Below are 26,031 nucleotides of genomic sequence, written 5' to 3' on the forward strand. Positions count from 1 at the left end.
TGAAACTAAATACTATCATTACAGAAGATTTTTTTCTGAGTTCTTCCAATTTCTCTGGGGACAAAATAATGGCTGCTTGAAGCAGTGGAGAAACAGTAATTAAGGCAAATAGTAATACTGTGCATGATTGAGGAAAATGTGAGGAAAGGAGAGAGAAAATGCAACAGACAGACTTGTACAGCCTGTTACTAGGAAACCACATCAGCATTAAATACAGTGTGCTAATTGGCTATCCTGTTTCTGCCTGGGTACCAGCCTGGGCCTGCTACACAGCTGTTTCTGCTCTTTCTGGTTGCTAGGTAACTGCATCATTTTTCCCCCCCTCTCTTTGTATTCTGAAGGCTAATTGGCTACTTCTGCTCCTGGTGTTGCTGCTGGGTACCAGTCTGGGCCTGCTGCTCTGCTGTTTTCCAAAGGGATTTAATGGGAGGAGGGGAGGAAAAAGGGAAAGGAAGATATGCTGGCAATTAATGGAGCATAAGTGCAAATTCTACACAATGTCTGGCACCTGCGTCCCCTCATCCTGCTTTCTCAACTAAATCCTTCAGCTATGAAAACACATTAGAATCTTGAAGTCTTTCTTTTCTCTGCAAGGTTTAAAAGAAACAAAACATTTTAAGACTTATTATTTAAATGATGTGGAATTGGTCTTAAAAAAGAACTCACAAATTATTACACATCTATATTTGATATGGGAGTGATAGAATTTGTGCAAACATTAAAATTACCAACTTACTACAAGGCAGCATTTTTAACATCTTAAGGATAGTGCCACTCTATCTCTTAAATGGACCAAAGTCCTTTGTAGCCATTCATCTTGATATCATACAGAGTATAAAGTAAGAAATAAAATGGACTAAAAGTGATTATGGGATTTTCCCCAATGTTTTATTCATTCAGAAGGAGCAAAGGGAAGCTTCTAGGCCCATGACTTTGCATTATAGATTTCATTCCTCTGATGTGCACAGCATGTCTCAAATACTTTTTTACATTTTATTTATAAAGAAATAATGCATGTTTTGCACACCTCATTTTCTTTCCTTATAACAGACAAACAAACAGATGTGGTGCAAAATAAACCTAAAATCAGTTTTGTGATTTAAAAAAGTGTAATTACTTTCCATATAGTTGTATCTCCTATTTAAATAAAGGTTTCCATTTCATCAATATTGAAATTTTCACTGGAAGTGTGGGGAGAAGGATTCTTTAAAAGTGAAGTGATGCTTCAAGAAGGTTTCACTTGAACTAGTTGAGAAAGTGTATGTAAATCGGAGCGCCATAAAGAGCCAACTTCATCCCCCTGGGAAGGAGCTGTTTTATTGAGAAAATTCAGAACATGCTGTGTGACTGCACAGAAATAGTTAGCAAAGGCAACTCTTACTTGACGCTAATGGCTGGTCCTGGTTTCCCATACTAATGAGATCTATCATCCCCTATTGAAAGTGAAGCAGGAGGAGCTCTATTCTGAGCAACAGGCCCTGCCACTCTAAGATCAGATCAGGCTCCATGGAATCATTTCTGCTTAAAGTGTCCTTAAATAGATAGAGGCCCCAAGCCGGGCTGGGGTGATGGAGAGAATAGTGCAGTGTTCCGTAGCTCTTAGGAACCAGCTAGCCATAAGTAACATTTAAACTGCCAAGGAAGCCTTATTTTCAGAGGATAACTAGGGACAGGTATAGTTCTGTTTCTGCTGTTTCTAATAAGAGGACTAGTTGTTAGTCACTCAGACAAATTTGTCTGTTAAAGGACTAAGCCATTTGGTTATGTGGAGCCATCAGAAGTCAGAACATGCCTTCATCACTGGCAAGTTGTATATTCTGACTTTGGGAGGGGATGGTTTTGATTGTTTCAGTGTTTAGTCTTTGTTAATGGCAGATTGTCAGAGTAACAACTTCCTGAGTGTATTACGGATTGTCCCCGGTTGACTGAATCAGGATGTGGGGTGGAAAGTCCAAAGAAGTCCCGGGTGTTTGTCTTGTCCGTCACTCTTCAACCATTTGTAGGGTGTGGTTACGTACCTGCATCCTGGCTCTGGTAAGACCCGGGAAACTCAAGGCAGGGGTCTTTGAATGGGCTGAGGTAGTCATGGTTAGCCCCAGCCATGAGCTTCCTCTCTTTGTGCTCTTCCAGGTAGGTAGATCATTACTCTTTGGACATCTTCATGTTTAAAGTGATAGTGGGAGCTCAGGCATGCTTTGGGGCTTGAGGAAAGGAGATATTCCACTAGCCACTTCATTCAGACTTATGATTCTCCTCAGTCACAAAAGCCTGCTTTGCTAATTCTCATCTCCACACAAAGCTACTACCTCTTATATGAGGTAAATCAGTTAAACCTGGGAAAGAGGAATCCAATGTCTGCTGGCTACGCAGTAGGGCTGCTGCTAACCCATATTATGCCTTTGTGCTAATCAGATAAAGGTGCCTCTTCCGTGGGGCAGAAGCTGCCATGGATTCAGCCCCACTTGGCCCTTCAGCTGGACACCCTGTGCTCACAACCTCACATGGCTGCCTGCTCACCACAGGAGCTGATCCACTCCATTGGGCCTTCCCTGACCCTTCAAGAACTTGTGAGGCTAATGAGGTTCCAGCAGGAACATGAAAGTCACACAACTGTTCAAGGGGGTATTGAGACCTCTCAATGGCTAAAGAGGCCATTATGTGTAAGAGCAAAACTTTTAGCCTGGCTGTTCTCTCCAAATGTGAGATCATTAGTTGCCTAACGCAGCGATTCTCAACTTGGGCCAATTTTGCCCTTCTGGGGACAGTTGCCAAGGTCTAGAGACATTTTTTGGTTGTCACAGCTTGGAGAAGAGCGGAGTTTGCTACTGGCATCTGGTAAGTGGAGGGTAGGGATGCTGTTAAACATCCTCCAGTGCCCAGGACAGCCCCAAATGTCAACAGTGCCAAGGTGGAGGCACCCTGGCCTAATGAACCTTAGCTGTCCTTCACGTTTTCTCTTTGGATTACGCTGCGCCACCAGCAAAATACTTCCTCATTCTTTTAAGACTACCCAACAGGTCTTGCCTTCCTTTTCATGACCTTTTAAAAATGGACAAAATATAAAAATTGTGTAATTTATTATTTCTATCTGGACTTAGAAGCTGTACTGTTTTATCCCCTATGATATGAAGGAAATCTCTCCACTGCTGCCAGATGCTTCGCTTTCTAGATTTAACACTGGCGATGGCAGCTCTTCTCCAGCCACGGACTCTCCTCTTGCTGGAGGCTCCTGACCTGTAATAATCTGAGATTTTGCTGAGGCAGGGGTTTAAATCACATGAGCTGCCAGGCTGGTATGTGGGAGGGAGGCTTTTAGCCAGGAAATGGGCCTAGCTGACCAGACACTAACGATCTTTTCTACCTGTCCTGTCATGTACGGCAGCCTCACTGAATTATAACAATTGTTTCCTTGTTATCAAAAAGAAGATTGAGCCCAGCTGGGCGTGGCTCAGAGGTTGAGCATTGACCTAGGATCCAGGAGATCGGGGTTCGATTCCCGGTCAGGGCACATGCCCCGGTTGCAGGCTGCAGCCAATCAATGACTCTCTCATCATTGATGTTTCTATCTCTCTCTCTGCCTCTCCCTTCCTCTCTCTGAAATCAATAAAGATATATATTAAAAAAAAGAAAAAGAAAAAAAACTGACTGTTAGAGCAGAAATAAGACTGAGGATACATGTTTTCAGTCAGAAAATGGAACTTTTATTGGGAAAACTATTGAAGTGTGTAGTACTTTAGTGCACTTCCTTTCATTCACTATTCCTGTTCTAGGGAGAAGGTGCTATCTTAGGTAAAAGGATTTAAATGGCATCATCTAATGGACACATACTTTATGCTCGCATTTGTCAGGAGATGTGAATTATGCATTGGCCCGTTCAGCTACATTCACATGCATAGAAAATAACATTGTCAGACATGTCAACCCCAGATACAATGGACAATATGCTAATATAATTGTGTGGCATTGTCCTAGCTGTTTGGAGATAATACTGCTGACAGTAATTCTTCTCATACATGTGAATGTGGCTGTAGGGAGTACGTGACATCTGTGTCTTTCACACAGATTAGCTTATCCCTTGCCACTTGGAGAGGTTGCGATTAGTGAGCTGGCTTCCTGGGGTCATGGCAAGTGCCATGTTTTGGATCACAGTTGTTGTTGGACCTTAGTAGGAAATTAGTAGTATTTATCTTGATGACCCGACGATGCAGTGGTTGTTCGGTCAGCTCCCCAGAGCAGATGTGCTAAAGAAAGGGTACCCTGAAGCATTCCTACTCAGATTGGCTTTGGGAATGAGAAGGCAATTGGGTAGTAAGCCTGGGAATGGCTGCCTCCACGTTATGGCTTTATCCAAGTAAGTAAGTAATGATAATATCATCTGTATTGCTCTTTATAGCTTACCAACTACTTTCCTGTATCTCATTTCACTTAGCCCTCACTTACCTGTGTGGAAAATATTCCCATTGTTCCCATTTTATAGATGAGAAAACTGAGGCTCAGCATGATTTTTCAAAGTTTTCTCTGCCAAACTGTAGAGTCTACATCTTTCAACGTAATTTCCTTTAGAAATCAACTATATTTTAGGGGAGCCTAAATTAAAACAGGATAGAAAGTAATTTAGTTGTGTTTATGGTTCAGCAAAATAAATGGCTTAATATTTGCCATCCTACTCATTTCACACTTACACTAAGTCACTTGTGAGTTGTTATCTTACTTGTCCAATGTGACAACAAATTCAGAATAGCTAAGAAAACTCAGTGATTGTCATATATGTATATATCCTTATGTTCTGTCTAGTTTGATTGAACTTAAGAATCTTTGGTCTTGGTTTTTTTTCTTTTCTATTTTAAGAAAGCAAGCTAGTTTTGAAGATGCAAACAAATGCAAGGTATTGATTCTCAGAATGATATCTCAGTAAGTGCATTGCATATTTTAGAACATTTGTGGAGAGAAATTGTAAATCGAAACTTCTCTTGGAGTGCACCTTAGCAGTCCTCTGTTATCACTAAACTGGAAAATCCAAATGGCAGTGCCTTAGAGAAGTAGTTGGAGAAGGCTATGGGTGGGTGGATCTTGCTGTGTAAGTTGCACGTTGCTGACTTAGGTATGTAAGAGTTTTGCTAGAAGGAGTTTGAACAAGTAATTTGTGGTTTTATTTTTATTTATATGATAAATGTGGAGTTAAAGATAATCCTGTTTTATCCCCTTTTTGTCCCACTTTAATGGATGTGTTAAATGTCTTAAGAGAAAAACAGTTGCTCGATACAGGAATTATAAATGCCCTAATGAGCAAAGATCCCAAACTCAGGTTAAGATTCTGTTGCCCTGTGCAGCGATCCCTCTGTATTCACAAAAGGGTGAGAGTAGCTACTTTCTAACATTCTGCCAGAGGATCTATAGGAACCTCCCAGCGATGGGTATTTGCATTGTCTTCCAGAGATCTGAGGAAAGGAAAGGTTTTATCACCAAAAGACAAATTCCTGGAATAGCACATATGACTCCTAAGGATTGTTTGTCTCAAAAAAAAAAAAATTGTTTTTTTTTGTCCAATCTTGTGTTCCTGTGCATCTTTGTGTTTTCAAATTTCCTTCTCCCTTTTATTTATTCTACCTGTCAAAGAAATAACCGTAGTAAATCATTATGATTGGCAGGGCCCCCACCCCCATTTCGTATTTGCCTTTCCTTTGCTTAGGATTTGCTGCTGAGCGTTTAGTCGGCTTTGTAGCCCACCTGTGGGGCTTTTGCCCCCTCCCCATCAGGTCTTGTAGTGTTTCTGTGGTTTTCCTGGCGTCCATCTTCTCCACAGAGAATGCTTAATAAGCAAAGGCAGAGATGGGAAAGAATCCTTTCAGCTAAAGGAAACCTTTCATGCATCTTTCCCACTACTGTCATCGCGTGAGCTAGGAGGACCATAGGCACAAAGCTTATGGGATCAATTACCACAAGCTCAGTTAAACATTTTTTTAATCTGTTGTGAGAAGAATAAAGCAATAATTAAAATGAACTGAGCAGCTTTTGCTCTATTGAGGCGTTAAATCTTTGTGTAAACACAATCACATTGTGTAAACATAGTCCTTCTCAGTTGGCTGATTTAAGCAGTGAAACCACTGCCTTTTGGAGGTCTCTGGGTCAAGGGCCCGTTTTGCCCCGGTTTGAAAGGTCACCTGCTCATTTGTGTCTGTGCGGTGCCGCACAGAGGGCCGTGAGCGGGTAGGGTTCCTTGCCCACCCCGCATAAAGAGGGGCCGGCTGGCAGTTGGCAGATAGCGGTCTGAGTGGAGGGGGCAGGAAAACTGCACACAAAGCAAGACTGCTGAGCACGGCCGGGCGGGGAGTGCTTGCGGGGCCCCTGGGGCCCAGGCAGTGAGCCGGCTCGAAGGTGGAGAAAACAGCCGTTATAAAATATAAATGTGTTTATTATTACACTGGGCCCATGCTATATAATTTTACACACACTCATATCAGTGATTTACGGCTGCGGCTCCATACCGAGGAGAAGCTTGCTAATTTACCCAAATTGATAGGGAGGCCTCTGAAGGTGATCAGATTGGAAGGAGCCTTAATTGAGAAAAAAATGGTCTCCTAAAAAAATTTAAAAGTCGCTGCTATGTCAGAGGCATCCTTTGTTCATTTATTTTAATAAGCCGAGCTTCACTTTAATTATTCATGATAATGCTTGCCCTGGAAGGAGCGGACCGGCTGTGTCCCACCCAGCAGCAGAGGCGGTTACCACTGAAACGGCCTGCCCAGCTTTCCTTGAGATTGCCCTGTTTTCACCTGTGAGAGGTGAGACAGCTGTAGGGTGGGAGGTTTATGCACATGTGCCGTCCCTTTCTGGAGCGAAGGAGGGGGTGAGAGAAGCAGAGCGGGCCCAGTCCCAGTTTGGGGCACTCCCTCCACGAATCGGGCTGGTGCTGTACCTGTGTCATTGCCCTGGATCCTCCCAAGGTAGGGGTGATTTTCCCAGCCTCAGGAGGAGAAAACGGAAACCTAGAAGAGCCCCGGGGTACGCAGCTAATAAATGCCAGGCTGACTTTGAAGTTTGGGTCTGCCCCTTCTCCTGCGATATTTTGCTGGAATTTCTTAGGAAGGGGCACAGGAGCAAAGACGACCCCCCTCCGCGCTTCCACCACAGCCCATCCTATTTTCTGTGCTTTCAGCCCATTTCCTGGTCTTAGCAGCAATTACCATCATCGTTTCTGACAGCTTTCCAAAGTGTTTCTTGTCTTGGCAGAATCTTGAATTACTTGCTCTGGGAGCTCTTCAGAAGGAAAGTGCGTTGGAACAGCATGCACGAGTTCCCAAGTACCCAGAGCATCCATGATTCATGCCCCTTGCAGGGGGACTCCACTGCCACCCCAGGGTAACCTGATGGGCCAGTTTTACCTAAATGGTTAATTACTAGAGGGGAGGGTGGAAGCTGAATGACCACCCACTCTTCATAGCACAACCCTGGGAGGCATTCCTGGTATACACCCTTTTATTTCTCCCTCAGTCAATCAATTTCCATATATTATTGGCACCACTTTCCATGTTTTGTATTTGTTCATTTCTCTCCATCTCTGCTGCTAGGAGCAATGCCATCCATGTTTCAGCCACTATGTTGTCTCTCCCTGACTGTTGTAGAGCCTCCAGGAGGGTCTCTTCACATCAGCTCATTTTTCTTTGCAGCCCATTCTCCATTCTATAGCCAGAATGATACTTTTTTAATTTAAATCCGGTCATGTTATACCCCTGCTTAAAAGCTCACAATGGCTCCCATTGTTCTTAGGATAAAGTCAAAATTCTTAAGTGTGGTCCATAAGAACACTGTCCAATAGAAATATATAATGTAAGCCACGTGTATTATTTGACATTTTCTAGAGGCTTTATTTAAAAAGTAATATTGTGCTAATTAATTAATTTTAATACTAGACTTTTATTTAACTCAGTATTTCCAAACTTATCATTTCAACATGTAATCAATATAAGCAATGATTAATGAGCTATTTTACATTCTTTTTTCGAGTCTTTGAAACCTGGCATGTATTTTGCACTTGGAGCACATCCCAGTTTGGACTGCTCACATTTCAAGTGCTCAGGAGCCATATGTGAACTCAGATTGGACTGAGCAGGTCTCTAAGCCCTTGCAGTCTGGCCCCTGCCTGTTTCCTCAACTTCATTGTGTCTCTCTCTTCCTGTGGGACGCACATTCCGAATCTTTCTCTTTGCAATTTTCTGGGTGAGGTGTGGGAGAGGATGTGGCAGAGGGTGGAGAACCCCACCCCTGCTAAGGAGTTTTCGGAAACAGCGCAACAGAGCCATCTTCATTTACCTTTCTACCCTGCAGAGCTTTCAGGAGTGGAGCCCTTGCTTTGCCGTTGACCTTGGGGATCTCCATCTTTGGTTTGTTCATCTAGGGTGACACATGATTTTTGAGAAAGTGAAGGGAATAAAATGGAAAAACACTGGTAACGTTAATTTGTGGTATCAGTCCCCTGTGAGGAAAATTGTTATTGCCTACCCCTTACTGATGTTCTGTAGTGAGTAGTACTGTTATATGAGCTAAAGGTGAGAGCCTGGGACCTGGGACAGTAAGAGCGGGTTGGTCACACCCCTGGCTTCTAGTTTCAGTAGATGACATTCCTTCACTTATTTATTTTTAAAAAGAGCAGCTATTATATGGGTGCATATAAACAGTTTTGACATTCTTTCCAGTAAAGATTTATTTTATCTGACAATGTTTCCAAAGGAAATGTAAACATTTATTTTGTTTTATCTGTAGGCAGTTAAATTAGAGGCAGAGTGAGGTAGTGCTTAAGCCTATGGATGCTGAAGGTGAGAACACCTGGGTTTCGGTCTTAACTGTACACTTACAAACTGGCAAACTTGGTGAGTGGCTTAATTTCTCTTACCCACAGTTTCCTCATCTATAAAATGGGACATGATAACAGCATGTGTCTTACAGGACTATTAAGAGGATTAAAGGAGAGAATATACTTAAAGCCCTTAGTGTCTAAATAGTGTCCAGCCCCTCATGCATGCTTGATAAATATTTGCCAATAACACATTTCCCCAGGATTTATAAAACACGCTTATCAGTCCAGGTTGGGTGGAATTGGGCCATAAGTCTTGGATAATCATTCAAGGTATATTCTCTGAAAAATATAAAGTTATATAATTTGTTTGTATATAACATCTTTATGTGTTTGTGAGAAGGCAAATATAGACATCTCATCAGGGCTTGATTCTACCATCCATATATCCACTAGAAAAGCCAAATATATTTCAGTGAATATGGGGCATGGTGAAATATACATCATGTTTTAATGGTGCACAGGCTTTGGGCTATTTTTCTATACATGGTGTTGGGTTGTGGTATTTGGTCTGAATCCTTTGACTTTCTAATCAATGACACATTGCAAGTTGAGGAGTTGAGGTCTGAGGTGTCATCACTGATTATGAAATGAAAGACCAGCCCTAGGAGGTGGCCCACTCCTAAAATCTTAACACTGACCTCTGAGCATCTTAGCTAGAAACAGGTGATTTCAGGCCCTTTCTTCACCAAGGAGGTATATCTGGGCACTGGATGTTAATATGAGCCTCCTTGAATAAAGAAGGATTTGTGTTTGGAGTATTTTAATAATCACCTTGCCTGTACAGTGCTTGACAGTGTACAGAACACTACCGCAGACATCATCTCTCTTGGTACTTGACAGTAGTCCTGTGAGGCCAGTGTTGAAGAAGGGGTTAGCCCCATTTTACAGAGGAGGACAGTGAGACTCAAAGAGTGTGTAACTTTCTAAGATCATATAGTCATAGCAAAAGCTAGGACAGAATCCAGGCCTCCTGATTGTGAGTTGTGTGTTTTCTAAACTGTACTAGCACAGATGAGGCACCATTTACAGAAGCTCTGGCGACCTTCCTGAATAAATGAAGTGAGGTCAAGATGTGAAATAATGTTTATATATTGCAAGTTTTGGCCATTTGGGCACGTGTCATTTTCAGTCATCGGTTTCTGTTACCCTTTGAGTTAATAAGGACTTGAATGAACTATTTGCAATAGAAACCCAAGCCAACAGAGGCTTAGAGAAGATGTAAGATTATTTTTTTCTTTCACAGAGAAGCAAGCCTAGGTTTTCAGAAAGCTGTGCTCTGAGAAGTTGTCAGAAGCCCAGACTCTTTTCTTCCCAGTGGTTCATTGGTTGCCCATCCTAAGGGTTTCCACCCTTAAAGAATGGCCCATGTTCATGCAATTTGAGATGGCTACTCCCAGGAACTAGTTTTCGTGCAGCTATAAAAAAGTACAGCTTGAAATTGCACTTGTCACTTCCACTCACATCTCATCAGCTAGAACTTAGTCCTATGTCAACATGCAACTGCAAAGGAGCTGGGAAGTAGAGTCTTCATTCTGGGTGGCCATGAGCCCAACTAAAATTTGGAGGATCTCTTATTATAGAAAAGGAGCGAATGAATATAGAAGGACACATGGCAGTTGCTACTATGCTCTTAGTCTTAAGAACAGTTTCTTTTTGCCTATAATGCAGACATTTTAACATGCAATATGACATCCGAAATTCTAAATGTGTACATGGTACGGGAAAAATCCTACTTCATTGCAAAATCAGAATAACTGCATGAAAACTAGGTTCCTGTGGAATGCCAGAAGTTTTGAATAGAAACAATGTACATTTTGCATTTTGTGAAAATATTGCATTATTAGACAATGAAGTGACTAGGAAATTAATAACTCGACAGAGCAAGCATATAGAGTCAAATTGATCACACCTTAATATTTCTTGCACTTTTCTCCCCTCCAGAGTGTAAAATCACGTTGCATTGAAATTTTTGTAGCAAGATGAAAATGTAGTAGAAGAATGAAGAGAAAGTATTTTGTAGCTGTGGGTTTAGCACTGACAAAATTAGGACTGTTTGAGGTTAGAGGTATACAGGCTGACAGCTTGCATGAGGGTGTTTTTACATATGTGGGTGTCAGTATGTTTGTGCTGAATTGTTTGCAGATTTGGGGGGAGAGGGAGCTCGTGTGTGTTAATGTGGATCCCCTGGCTTTAATCATTGTGCTGCAGAGAGGATGTGAGAGGATTTAGGTTACAGTGCTTAAAGGAAGGTTTGAAAAGGACAGTAATATACGCATGTGTGTGTCCCATCAGGCTAACCGAGGATCTCTGGCATGTCTCCAGCTTCTAAGTTTTGGGAATACTGAGGTCACTCAGCCTGGCCTTCTGTCCTTGCAGGCCCACAGGTGTGGCTGTTATCGCCTCTCCAGTCCATTCTTGAAATTCCTCTTCATCTGCTCGCCCTTTACCTCAGCTGTGACAAGCCACTGACTCATCTCCGGGCCTTTGCACATGTTGTTCCTTCTCCCCGAAATGCCCACAGCTCTTGTTCCTGGGATCCTTCAAGTTTCAGTGAAGCTTATCTCCTCCGGGACGTCTACCCGGATGGTTCTGCGGGTGTCCTCTACACGCTCATGCACATGCCTTTATCTGATGTGACACATTGGGCCTTGTGTCGTTTGCATGCCAGCATGAGGCGTTCCCGCCTGGGAACTCTTCTGATGCAGAAACCCTTTCCTGTTACCTTTAATCTCCAGCAGTGTCACTGCTCGGCACATGTTAGAACTAACAATTAGTGTTGGTTAAATTCAACTTGTCGCGATGGGGAGGCTGTATGTTCACCTGAAGTCGGACTCTTTGACTTTGCCTGCTCACCCGTGGACAGAGATGAGGTGTTTTGGAGACAATGCACGTTAGGGCTTATGAATCTAGAAGGCAAGGTGGTAACGAAGCTTTTTGTACTGTTGATTTTTTGATTAATCACCGATCTGTTAATTAGCGAGCATCGTACTGAGTGTATATCGTGTGCCTGAGCCTGTGCTAGACATTGTGGGTGACAACAAGGAGGCAAGTGAGAAAGCATCTAGCCCAGTGCCCAGACACACATTGGACACTTAGTCGTATTTTGACTTGGAGGTGTCAGAGGTCCCAAATTAAAATTTTCAAAGTACTTTCCATGTAAAGTAGGTGGGGGAAATCAGGCAAGGGATCAAGGCATAAAAAGAGAACTATCTACAAGAAATAGTAAATAAATGGCCAAACAGTAAAAATTCAGACAAGGCTGTAGTTTTCTGACCAGGAAATACTTCAGGCCAGCATGGCATGTGGAAGACAGGCTCACGCTGAGGAGACGACGGCCCAGGAAGCGGGAAAAGCTGGGGGGGGCTGCTCAGGGATGTTGGAGAGTGGGGGCTTATGTAAGGAAGGGGGTGGGGTGGATAAGAGTAGAAAAATAAGTGAGACGGTTTCGTGAACATCTTTTCATAAGTGCATAGTCAATGGTATGTGAAAAGCATATGTCTTAGGTTACTGGTCAAAATAAGAAATTTAAATTTTGAGTTACCTTTGTTTTAGGCTTCATACCTGGGTAAGGTTCATATTTGGGTTGCTTCAGCTAATGGGGGAATTTAGTCTTTTAAAAAAGTGTTTGATCATCTTGGAAGACAGTTATGTAGACAAATCGATGTTTTAAATCTTTACTGATTTAATATTTGCCTCCAAAAATCTCTAGGGAATTGGACCCTTACCTACTCAAGCTGAATGGTAGCTGGTCCATGAGAGGGTCCAGTTCTCCATCATTCCTAAATAAATTATCCAATTTGGGCTTCTTGAGGATTGATAAAGTTACCTTTTTTTCTTTTTAATTTTAGGACAAATTGCCTTATGAAATATTGATATGCTTAGCCTATTTCTTCATCTGCCTTTATATAATCAGGGAATAACAATTAAGATTAGCTGGTGCCCAGCCGGGCGTGGCTCAGCGATTGAGCATTGACCTAGGATCCAGGCGCTTGGGGTTCGATTCCCGGTCAGGGCACATGCCCGGGTTGCGGGCTCGATCCCTAGGCGAGGGCGTGCAGGAGGCAGCCGATCAGTGACTCTCTCATCATTGATGTTTCTGTCTCTCTCTCCCCCTCTCCTTTCCTCTCTCTGAAATCAATAAAGATGTATTAAAAAAAAAAAAAAAAAGATTAGCTGTAGGTTAATCAGAACAAATTCAGGATATTGAAGCCAATCATTTGATAGCTTCCAAGGTCAGATATAAGATGATTTGGGATTATCCACTCCTATGGGGTTTTTTTGTACCATGGATCCATCTTTGTTTTGTTTTTTTGGTGTATATCAGATATGTAGAAGAAAGTTACATTTGCATCCTAATAGTAAATGATTCTAGCAAAAAGAAAAAATCAGTGTACCTAGGACCATAATTTGACATCATCAACAAATGTGCTATGTGCCCATTGATGACTACCATGGGTCCTGGATAGGCGCAGGTTTGCTTTAGCCTCCCTGCCCTACCCTCCTGTACTGGACTTTGGTGCCCTTCCTTTCCATGGCTCCCAGGTACCCAGTCCTCTCGCATTGCCCTCAGGCTCCTCGGAATCCTCCCTGGTAGGTGTCAGGGAGGCCTGCTCTCCCTCAAAGCAGTGTGCTCCACCATTATTCTTTTCTCGGGAAGAGTAAATTTCTGGCTGTACCCACTTGAAGTTGTGCACCTGAGTTACCACCTTCTGTAACTGATTGCATCCTTGGGGGAAAGCTTCCCATTCTGTGTTGGTTTATTTCTGAATTAGAAATATCATCACTTTCAGAGTGGCTTGGTGAGACTTTTGATATCAACTTAGCTTGTAACATGTTGTGTGAAGCTAAAGAAGCATTTCTTCATTCCTGAAATTAAACTTTTAAAGGTGATTAAAAAATTAGTTGGTCATTGTAGTAGTAATAGAGTATCCCTGCATGTGTCCCCTGCAATGTGGCTATCTTTACATTTGAATGCATAAACTATATTGGCTATGAGTTTAAAATTCATATTTTTAATAATAAGATTTCTCCCTAAATTCATCAAATTGAATTGTGGGAACCTGACTTTCAAAGTAATACCTTTACTACTAAATGGAAAGAACGTCTTACAGATTCGTTTAAAACAAACTCATGTGGTGCAGTTGTCATTTAGACAGGAAAAAGAAGGTTTTAACAACTTTTTTCTTCAAATTTAGTATACTTAAATTTCTAAGTTGACTTAAACTTTCTTAGGAATTATCCCTAAAAAAGCTAATAAAAATTATTTTAAAAATTAATCTTGGACGACAACAACAAAAGCAAAGAGAAAAGAGAATTAAAAACAAAACAAGGGGGGGAAAATTCAAAACAAACTAGCCACGATTCTGGTAAAACATTTTTTCCCCCTGATGGTCATGCTCAGCTATTTCACAACTTGAGAACATAATGCTTCAGGTATGAGTATTGACGTCTGAAGTTCTTTGTGAGTTTATCATTTTTGAGAATTGCATTTTTAAGAGTTGCAGGATTTTGTTTTGCTTTGTTGGGGAGGGGATTAGTTGTACCTCACTCTGCCCACTGAAAAATATTAGAGTGCTGTATACATTTTTATTTAAATAAAAAAATCAATTTGTCTTTGAAAATATTATGATACTCCTTGGCTTATGGGAAACATGCTGTGGTATTTAAAAACACGTGTATTGAAATCACAGGTTGCACATTGCAACAACTCCAGTTGCCAACAGCTATACTTATTCTAGCACCTCAGATGGTTGCCAATTTTTATGACCAACCAACCCAGTCTTCCTCCAGCATTTCAAAGAAATTCACCAAGAATCTAACACTTCACTTCTAAAGGAGCGTTTTGGAAATGTTAACAGTCACTAAAAATGGAATATGGCCCCAAAGATTTGTTTAATCCTGTGTATTTCCTGACTGTGCTGCACAAGGCGAGGTGGGGTGAGAAGTGATTCACTGTGATGCTTGGGCTCCAGTTTAAGTCTCCTGGAGAAGCCCTTTTGCCCTTGCCCAGAGGTGATGGAGGTGCCTGTACCATAGTTTCTCTGGCCTCCTTCATGCCTGCAAACTCCCTTTTGATGTCACCATTATCACCATAACACCATTTATCCATTTGAGACTTTGTAACTGATGATCGCACTCTTGTATTAGATTCCATTGAATCTTCCTAACTCTAAAGAAACAGAAGATTAATTTTTATTCCTTCTCTACACTGTTAAGAAAAAGGCCCCAAAGAAGAAGTTAATTGACTCTACAAAGTCACATTACTGTTATGTGGCAAACACAGAACTAGACAAATCTGGTTTTGGCTGATTTACTATTTTTCTGATGACTAATCCATTTTGAACCACTAGAGCAGGAGGGGGGAACCTTTTTGCTGCCAAGGGCCATTCGGATATTTAAAACATCATTTGCAGGCCATACAAAATTGTCAACTTAAAAATTAGCTATGAATAAAGCTCCTGGATTTATTGAATTTCGAGTCCCACCTGTGGTGGCCCTGGCAGGGCCAGATCAAATGATTTCACGGACTTCCCCCGCCCCTGCGCTAGAGCAATGATTCAAGCTTCATTGGGGCATCAAGGGAAGCTTACCCTAATGGTCTGATCCTACAAAGTCTGATCCTACATGTGGATTCCCTCTTCCACATGTCAGTGCACCTGCATTTATCGGACACATTGGGTCTCGTGTTGTTTGTCTGCAAGCATGGGGCTTTCCCACCTGGGAAGGCCTCTGATACAGAGACCTTTTCCTTTTACCGTTCGTCTCCAGCAGTGTCACTGCTCGGCACATATTAGAATCAACAATTAATGTTGGTTGAATACAACTCATCACAATGAAGAGGCTGTATTTTCACCATCATTGAAATAGACCAGAAGTCTTAATTATTTGACTTTGTCTGCTCACCTGTGGACAGAGATGAGATGTTTTGGAAATAATGCATATTATGGCTCATAAATCTGGAAGGCCAGGTGGTAACAAAGTTTTGGGGGCTGGGTATGGGGAAAAGTTTAGGAGTGATGAGCCCTTACGCTTCAGCTGATAGTGAAGTTTCTACATAGAAAATATATTTTAAACTAGTGCTGTCCAAAATAGAAATACATTCTGTATTCAAGAAAATACATGCAATTAAAAATTTTCTAGGAACCACATCTTTTAAAACGTAAAAAGAAATAGGTGAAAATATATTCGAAATCTTACGATTTCAACATAAAATCAATATGAAAAGATTATTAATGAGATATATTTGCATACTTTTAAATTCTAAGTCTTCAAAATCCAGTGTGTATTGTATATTTATAGCATACTTAAATCCATGTGCTAAATTTTATTTTTAAATATATCTTTATTGATTTCAGAGAGAGGAAGGGAGAGGGAGAGAGAGAAACATCACTGATGAGAGAGTCATTGATTGGCTGCCTCCTGCACACCCCCGACTGGGGATCGAGCCCACAACCCGGGCCTGTGCCCTGACCAGGAATCGAACCTCCATCTCTTGAATCCTAGGTCGATGCTCAACCGCTGAGCCACACCCAGCCGGGTCATGTGCTAAATTTTTAATGGTTAAAGGTAAATATAGTTTTATCAAAACAAGAGTGTAAAATATTCTCTTTTTTGCTTCAGTTTTTAAATTTTCATTAAAATTAAATTAGAAATTCACTTCTTTAGTCACCTTAGCCACGTTTCAAGGGCTCATAGCCACATGTGGTTGGTGGCTACTGTATTGAACACACCATTGTCAACAGTTGTGGGATTAAGTCAGAATCCTTTCTCATTGTGTCCATAGTCTGAAATAGGAGCTACACCTCACTGAGGATATGACTTAAATTTTAGCTTATACATTTTAAACAACCATTTTAAGGTGGTGATCCAGGCTATGAGGAGTTAACCTTACTAGGCCAGTTACTATTTTATTAGTTGCTTTAGGAATAAAAAAAAAACAGAGTAAATATTTGAATGCTCTTTCAAGTGACTAATGCTTTGTGCAAATTCAACAGCTCAGGTCCTGGCACCTAGTAGGCCTTTAGGTGAGCAAGTAATGGATAAATGAAAAATACCGGCATGGAACATAAGTAATGAGTACATATTCTACTTTATGTTATAGTTAAAAATGCTTTTGAAATTCTGGGAAATAAAGCCCTGAGATATATTTTCCATAAACCACCTAATCTAAAAACCTTGAAAAAAGAAAATATTTCAGATCCAGCTGAAAACTACAGTTTTCCAAAGCAGAGTTAAAACTTGGGATATTTTTTAGTTACAGCACATACACCCGAGAAGGGATTGCCGATTGTTGGAGCGATGTTTACTGCTTACTCTTTTTCCAGTGTTAAGTAAGCTTAGTGACATTTTCTCTCTCAGTGTCTTTATTCCCCAGGTGGCTTAAATTCTCTAGCGCTGCTGAGTGTGCTGCGAAAGCAATGGATGGGTCTTTGCTGATTTCCTCTAGACATATTCAGTGGCAATATAAACCCATTACAAAGTATTCTTCCTCCTTTCCATTTTGCTTTTCCATTTCCTGATCTGCAAAATTTCATGTTTCTAATCCAAGTCTTAAAGAGACTAGGACCTTGACATGCCCAGATAACAGAAATCTAGTAACCACATTTAAAAAAATAAAAAGAAATAGATAAAATTATTTTTAACAGAAAACTGGGCATGCCAAAGTCGTAAGTTGCCTTAGGAATTGGATTAGGAACTTGAAATTTTGCAGATCAGGAAGTGAATGCAGAAAATTTGCATTAGTGATGTTTATTTTCAAGGGACTTTTAAACCTGGAATGCACGAGTCTGACACATGTTCATATTTCATGTTACAGTCTGTATCTTAAAGGCAAGTTTATACTGTGATACATTTGACGTATCTCATGCTCTCCCAAACACATCTTCAGTGAGAGCCTTTACAAATGAGTTTCATAAAATGATGTACTTGGTTTCCCGGAGGGGATGTTGCCTAGGAGACTGGGGTCCCAGGTGTAAGATGAAGGTTTCAGGAAGATTTTCAGGATACTCCTTTTTTAAGCTTGGGCAGATAGGGAAGAAGTGGAAGTGATGTTTGATTGAAGGAATATTAAACCCATTAAAGAGTTCCACATTGTAGCCCCTGCCACGGAAAGGTGGCCAGGTTTAAACAAGCAAGCAAGCAAACTCTTAAGCCAGTGCAATACCTACAGTGAGAGGGACTGAAATTGCCCAGGCTGTCCTGCCTATCTGAGTGCTTGGGTCTTTGTTGCAAATCAGGATGCTTTATTCACTTAATGTATTCCACGGCATTGAGCCAGGACCTGCTTTAGTGCGCTTGGTGCCACAGTGAGCAAAATAGATGCCTGCATAAAGCTTATGCTCTAGTAGGGGCAGTGGACAATAGTACATACAAATAATACACAATCTAATTTTCAAGTGATTAAGTGACATGGAGAAGATGACAGAATCTGCTCTTTTACAGAGGATGGTGAGGGTAGGCCTCTCTGAGGAGGAGGCTTTTGAGCAGTGGTATGAAGGAAGTGAGGGAGCCAGTGTTCCAGGTAGAGGGAGGAGCAAGTGCAAAGGCCCTGAGGTGGGAGCATGTGAGATAAGTCCTGGTGAATCTGAGAGGGCGGGGTAAGAGATGTGATTAGAAAGGTAGCCTGGAGCCAGATCTTGCAGACCGTAAACTTTGGGACCTTAAATGCTTTTGACTTACTCTGAGAGTGATAGGAAGCCGTTGGAGCACTTACATTTTAATTTCTTCTTAACGTTTTCTGGGTCTTAAACTTATTTGGCAGTCTAGTGAAGCCTGTGGAACCCTTTGTAGAATAATGTTTTTAAATGCATAAAATGAAATCCAGAGGATGTCACAGAAACCAATTATATGGAAATAGAAAGAATAAGGTCCCCTGTGAAGGACACACATGCTCTCATTTACATTTTCAAAGGATTGCTCTGACCGCTATAGATAGAATAGACTGGAGGGGCCAAGGATGGATGCACCGAGGCCAGCGAACTTGGGGCCAACCTCTTTTCATTTATACCATAGGACAGGAAGCTCTAAAGTAGTATTGTGTAACACAGCTTTTTGAGTGCAGGAAGAAAAATTTATAACTTCTGTTTATATTTCATTTTCCCTTTTATTTTTTAAAGTCAACCTAGTGGGTCACTCCACTTTTTGTTTGTTTTTTTTGTAAATGAACTGGAATTGAATAGAGAATATCAGAGTGCATTCATTAACCTGTAAGACAGCATGTTTTGTTTCATGTAACCTTTGTCTCATTTATACACAAACATGCATATATATGTTTCCTTGTGTGTTGAGAATTCCAATGTAAAGTACATTTCTTTTTTTCTGTTTCTATTTTCAATTATAGTTTACTTTCAATTTTATTTTGTATTGGTTTCACGTGTACAGCATAGTGGTTAATCATATACTTTACAAAGTGTCCCCCCCCACCCCGATAGTTCCAGTACCCTCCTGGCACCGTACATATTTATCACAGTATTACTGACTCTATTCCCTGTGCTGTACTTCTTTTAAATGTGTATATTGAGTGGGTGTTTTATAAAATCCTAATATATTTGGACATTAGTACACTTATATAATTCATGAGTGAATCTACATAGAATGAAGGGGCATGTCCAAAAGGTATTTATGTGTTTTTAATCAATCAAATTTGATGATCATGATGTAGGGAGAGTTACTCTGTAAGAAACTAACAAAGGCCACATTGGTTTAGGCCACATTGCATTTCAGGTGCCATTTTGTGGGAGAGCGTGAATTCTTGCCATGATTCAACCTTGCTAAATGTCAGTCCCTTTGCTCAAGCATCCTTAATTCTCTCTAAGAACCTCATTTGGTTATAAATCTATTTATGCCTGATTAGACCTGCTGTCGCCTCTGAGGTGACGTGTATCCCCCCAGGGAAACAAGTTTCCTAGGGTTAATTTCCAGATAGGAAAGGTAGTTATTGGCATTCCTGCTAAAATTCAGGGGCCTCTGAAGAATGTGTTCCACTTCTAGCAGTGTGAACTGTCTGGGCACTGTCGTGCTCCCTCGTTCGTCCTCTTGGGATGTGTCTGCCTTCACTCACACACTCCTTCTGGACCGGAGTCCTAATGTTTTAAGCGGCTCTTCCATCGCCTGTCTTTTTGACATTTTCATTCACTCTTGAGGTGCAGTGAGTTGAGTGGTGGGCATTATCCCAGGTGCCATGCAGTACAGTGTTGTGCAGAGGTGTGACATTTTCTGTTCTATACCCAGGAATAGTATCTGGAGTGCAGCAAGGAGGGAAGGGAGGGTGAGGGAGATGAGCAGATTTTGCATGAAATCTCCAATTATGACTGAACTGCCTATTTCTTTTTTCTCGCTCCCTTTCTCCTTCCTTCCTTAACTTCCTCCCTCCCTTCCTTTCCGCCCTTCCTTCCTTCCTTTGTTTCTAAAAAAAGACTGTCTTTTCTTTCATGAAGAAAGAAACCCAAGCTTTTATAAAATGAGTAGAAATCCTCAGGTAGGCTGTTAGGATGAAAACTAATACATTGTGGATATAAATGGTTCTACCTCCAAGATCAAGCAGTGCGTGCTGGCAGTCTTGGCCATGCAAAATATTGACAATTTCACTGACCTGCTTGCGAGTAGAAATTGGTTTATGGAAGTGGGTATAGAACCCAGAAATGAGGTCAGCCTAATTCTACTGTTCCTGAGCCCTAAATATGAAGTCATATTTCCAATTCTTTATATTTTTTTCTGCTTCTCTGATTTCTTAATTCCACCTGTTTCAGGTACTGCTCCTTCATTTGGCTGAGTTCTTTCTTGGTCATTTAAAATTTCTTATTAGTGAGTATTTGCAGAAATGGCAATTTGTAGGTAATTGATCAGACACTGGAAAAATAGCTTGATAAGTCACTATAATGTAACTTAGCTAAACTCTCATGGTACAAAGAGGCTTGTCCTCAGTATGATTGTGTATAGCACGTAACCATAAGCAGGAAGCAATGTTAGTGATGTGATTCAGTCAAGTCAAGCTACTTGTAGTTGCTGTTTACGCAGTTGCCAAAAGGACACTGATATAGCTACTGGATAGGAGAGTTGGTTTGTATGAGAATTAACTAAGAACCTGCATGATTTCCTGGGAAGTAACTAAATCCTGGATGTTATTTGTCAAAATAAAACAAAACAGAACTAATTTAAAAAATTCCACCAGGGGAAAAGCACACAGTTTGAAATGAAAAAACAACCAACCAAAGACACCCACTTTAATCTCTTTCATTTTTTCCATGTCCTTCCGTGCCCTTCAGAATGTGGTTGCCTGTGATGGATGGGTCAGTTCGATTGTGGGATTGATTCTGGGGACTGGATGTCGCTGCTCGTTGTCGTTGAATGTCATAGGATTTCCAGGTGCCTTGTTGCATCTGGGCTGTGTTTGGACCCATGGTTCCAGCAACCTCCAACCTTACTTGCATTTGAAGGCCTTTGGGGTGGAGAGCATTTTGAATTTCTGAAGTCTTTGGTGCCTCATTCTCTCGTGTTTGTTGTTGTTCATGCTAGGCTTCCTTTAAGGAGCAAAGCCTTGTGGGTAATCAATAGCATTAAGAAGGATGCCAACATGCCACTCTGAGAGGGCACTTCTCTCTCCCACTGGCATCTCTTTTTTCCCCCTCAGCATCCTGCTCACTCAGAGCAGATCTAAAGAATGCTCAATTTTTTTGCTCCATTCTCCATCAACATACTGAGAACATATTTAAATCTTAGACTCTGTTTTCTAATATTTCAGTTGCCTAGAGTAACTCCAGACCCAGTGGTCTGGAGCCTGAGCTCTGAAAGTTTTTATTGACCCGATTAGACCTGTTTCTGCAGCAGCCTCTGAGCACACAGGTGAATTGGGGAGGAAAGGGAGTCCAAATTAATTGCATACTTACCTGTGCCAGACTCAAGAAACGTGTCTTACACATGACCACTTAAACCTCACGATAAACATGGGACTCTCACACCCATCTGACAGATGCGGCCACTGAGGCTCAGTTCTATGATAAACTCAGAAAGATCCCAGGTGTGCTCACCCCAAAGCTGATTTAACGTCTCTCTTCTTCACCTTCTGTTCAGCAGCTACACTTTTCTAAAATTTTGGCGTTTAGGATCCAGAAGGTGAACTTTTAACACAGCTCAGTGATTCATTTTTCCCTGGTTTCCAAAGCTGAATGGGTTCCCTCCTGTGCTCCCAGCCCTCCTTCATGTCTCCTTGGTTCCCTTTCAAAGGAACGCCCGCGTTTCTCATCCCTCTTCGCTGTGGGTCTTACAGAGCAGTGGCTCACTAGGGCACCGAGTTAATGAAATAAAAGTTTCAATCATGTTTGGTTTGATTCTAGGTGATACAAATAAAGAATGGTGATCACTTTGTAGCCAGGCTTAAAGGGAAGAGAAAAGGTGGAAAGAAGAAAGTGAGCCAAGTATAGTCCCGGGCAATGTCTCTGTAAGTGCTGCCTAGTGAAGGTTTAGCTGTGAAAATGGAGAAATAATGGGACAACCATTGATAGTCCTTTGACCCTTGTGTACCCTGAAATGTAGGGTTTGACGTTTATAATAATCACAAATTATGTGACTCTTCCATGTGCCAGGCACTGTTCTAATTAATAGATAATACATATTAATCCACATAATGTTAATTTATCCCCCCCAAGCCCTTGGAGGTACATACTATTATATCTAAGAAAACAGAGGCAAAGAGAGGGTCACTGACTGACAATTAGGGGTAGAACTGAAAGCTGAGCCCAGGAAGGCGGGTTTCAGAGCTCATGACCATGATGCTAACCTGCCTCTCTGTCACAGGGCTCAGCAACTCTCATGACTTGATGTGGTTTTAAAGATTATTTTCCTTCTTAATTCAAACCAACAAACCATACAGTTAGAAGGGTAAATATTTGTCATGTTTGGTGACAGACATTGACGGGCTAAAAAAAAAAGTTGAAGGAAAAGTCATGTACTTTCTTTTCCATATCCCTCCATCTCTATTTACTGTGTGAAAAGGTCACTTGAGTACAAGAGCTCAAATTTCATGCTTTTAAGCTGCTTCCCTGTGGCTAAAACCCCACTCTACAAATTGACTTTAAAAATATTTTTTAATCATGTGTATCTCTCTCTAATACGAATGTTCTGGAGTCATTATTCACGGGCTTCTTAAATAGGACGTGCTGACTGTGTTTCACAGAAATGCCAGGAATCACCAAGTTATTTTTTTGCTTTACTCTCAGATTATAGCCCCTTCTCGTGACCATCCATCCACTCACATTTACTGGAAGGAGCAGTGGTTCTGGGAGACCCAAACTGTTTGCCTGGTCAGGTGGCTACCTGGGTACAGTTTGTGGTGGAGGGGAGAGGAGGCAGGAGACTGAAAAGGCTGAAATGGTAAATTACTGTAGGTTCTGGAGAAAAATAGATTAGAAGCATTTGTGGTTCAGATGAAAATAGCACATTTCCTTTCTGCTTGGACTGTGGGGGTCAGAGTGCTCCGGGGAATAGAAAATAAATAAAAATTGATCCCTCACCAGTCGAAGGAAATGCTCTGACTCTGGGAACTGCAATGACAGCTCCAGGTTTGGGGATCTTCTGAAACCACTTTTGAAGGTTAAAAAAAATATGTAACAACAACAACCACCAAAACACCGCGAGACTAAAGACAATGTAAGGTGCTGTGTTTAGGAATGCAGCCTTTCAAGAATGATTGATACAGCCCTTTTCCAAGACTGGCAAACAGGTCGCAGAATCTGAACAGGTGTGTGGCCCTCTTGTTCCTGGCACTGACCATGTTCATTTCTTCCCTCCTTGCAGGTGAGAAGCCTTATAAGTGCTCATGGGAAGGGTGTGAGTGGCGTTTTGCACGAAGCGATGAGCTCACAAGGCACTACAGGAAACACACAGGTGCAAAGCCCTTTAAATGCAACCACTGCGACAGGTAAAGAAACTTCGCAGCCCCTGGATGGGGAGGGAAGACGGTGGGTTGGAGGGTGGGCTGTCCAAGTGCTCTTGGATTCATCACAAGCCTCCCCCACAGAGTCTCGGGTCTGGGACTGCCTTTTACTTCTCCACCGAGAAAACCAATGAGATAAGGTTGCCTTCTTGCATGTAATCAAGCGATGATATAAATTCTCGGTTCAGTTACACAGGTATTTACTGCACACCAGCTTTGGGCCCGGAACCGTGTTAGTCACTGGATATCAATAAGACACAATTCCTACCCTCGGGGAATTGATGAGACAGATCATTTTAGTATAATGTGAAGAGCAATAGGATGGAGAATGGTTACCTTTAGCTGCTGCTTCTGATCTTTTTATTAACATCAATACCATTTTCCCTCATCTTTAATAATGTGAAAGAGTAGAAAGCCTGCCTAACGGAAGGACAGCAAGTTATAAGGCTTTTCTCTGAAGTATTATGAGAAATAAATGTACTGAAAACAGTTCCCATTCTTGGGGGGGGCCTGCACCATTCTTTCTCCTTTGAAAATAGACACAAAGGTCTAAAAGATGGTGAAGCTTTGAAAATGTATCCTGTAATTTTGTTTCAAACCTTCAGCGTTTGATAGTGGAGGAAAGAGCACATAACAGCAGAAACTACACTAGTAATAGTATCTGACAGCCTTGGCATTATCAACCAATAAACCCCAAAATGGAGACTCTGCAGGCCAAGGTGAAGGCAGGATTAGGTTTAGACATAATCAAATAATGGGCTTGCATCTGAGCGTGTTATCCTTCTAATCCTATTTCTGTGTTTAAAAGGAAGCTTAAGAAAATTAACCATCTTTTTAATGCAATACTAAAGGTCTCGGTTATGATGAGAAAAATGCTTCTAATACGATAAAAGCCTTGAGAGCCTCAGGGTTCCCGGCTGGGCCGGCAGCTCTCAGGGTGGCAGGAGGGGCTGCAGGATGTCCACGGGGGCCTGGCTCTCCTGGAGGAAATTGGGCCCGCGCATCCTGCCCCCGCCCCGCAGCCTTCCTCCGAGCGGTGCGTGTTTGTTTGGAGAGCAGGTCAGGGGTGGCCGAGCCTCCCGGGTGGCCAGTTGGCTTGGTGCTCCTTAAGATGCTTATAAAGGAGCATTCATATTTTTCCTCCCTTTTTTTTCCTCCTTCCTGAAGAGGCTATTTTCCTCTTATCTTCACTCTTTAAGAACTAAATAAAGCCCCCATGCCTCCTGGAGCCCAGAGATAACCTCCCACCCCAGGGCTGAGGAAGTACACTTCTCGAAGCTATTGTCCCTCATTCCTTTGGAGCTTTCTTCTGCTACCCAGGGCTACAACTTGTTTTTTCATGTCTATCCCATTACCTAGAAGTCCCAGCAGCTCTTTGACAGATTGTACATACTCCAGTCACGTTGCTCCTTATGTGACAACTTCCCCCAGCTCCCACCTCAAGCTTATTCCTCTCTAGCCCAGGCTACTGATAAAGCAGCTACACAGATGAGGAGTCTTTGCTCAGTGTCCTTTGAGGAGAGCCCTGTGTCCACTGTGTGAGCCGCCAGAGCATGGAACAGGAGGCGCACGCCCAGGTCCTGTCCCTGAGGGACGGTGGGATGTCACTTGGGGACTGCGCATTACGGAGTGCCCTCATCCCTGGAAATGGGCAGAGAGTCTGCATTTCTTTCTTCAAACCAGCTGCCTTACTGTGAAATGTACAGCTGCGTAGCGTTGGTATATTCGAATTAAATCTGATTGTGTGATTTATGTGAGAAATAATTCAAACCAACTAGATATTTCAGTGGAGGATATGTCGGAGAGATGGGCAATTTGGTTAGTCGTTTTGCTTTATTTTCTTCATCAAAATATACTATGGTTTCTGGAGCTAGAAATTTTCTAAATAGATGGTACAAGTTCTGCGATGTGGTATTTGGGAAAGACTGAGCAGCTCAAAGTCCTGCAGCACTGGCCAGTCGTCAGTGCATTTCCAACAACGTCAGAAATGAGGGATTGGACTCTTGTTCATGTCTCATGACACGCAGCACCTTGCCTTTCAATTACAGGGATTGTGCTAAGAATAGAGCAGGTCTGGGAGGTGGCATGGGGAATTGGAGTGGTCCCAGAGCAGATGAAAGGAAAGCCTGGGGTGACTGGGGAGTTGGCATTCCTTAGAAGACTTTTACCTTCAGAAACAGAGGGCATCTGTAGCCCTTAGCAGGACACTGGATCCTGTTGGCACCATGGTATGTATGAGCATGAGAAA

General features: G+C 41.9%; 1 protein-coding gene across 4 annotated transcripts in view; it reads left to right on the top strand.

Moving 5' to 3' along the window:
• Positions 1-26,031, top strand: part of KLF7 (KLF transcription factor 7) — an 82,385-nt gene that overhangs the window by 49,565 nt on the left and 6,789 nt on the right. For all 4 annotated transcript variants that reach the window (XM_081141787.1, XM_081141785.1, XM_081141786.1 and 1 more), the window contains one exon: positions 23,645-23,768. In XM_081141787.1, the coding sequence (XP_080997913.1) occupies positions 23,645-23,768 (124 nt within the window). The remainder of the gene's footprint in view (positions 1-23,644; positions 23,769-26,031) is intronic.

This window comes from Miniopterus schreibersii (genome assembly GCF_964146895.1).
Source record: "Miniopterus schreibersii genome assembly, chromosome: 7".
Lineage (NCBI taxonomy): Eukaryota > Metazoa > Chordata > Mammalia > Chiroptera > Miniopteridae > Miniopterus > Miniopterus schreibersii.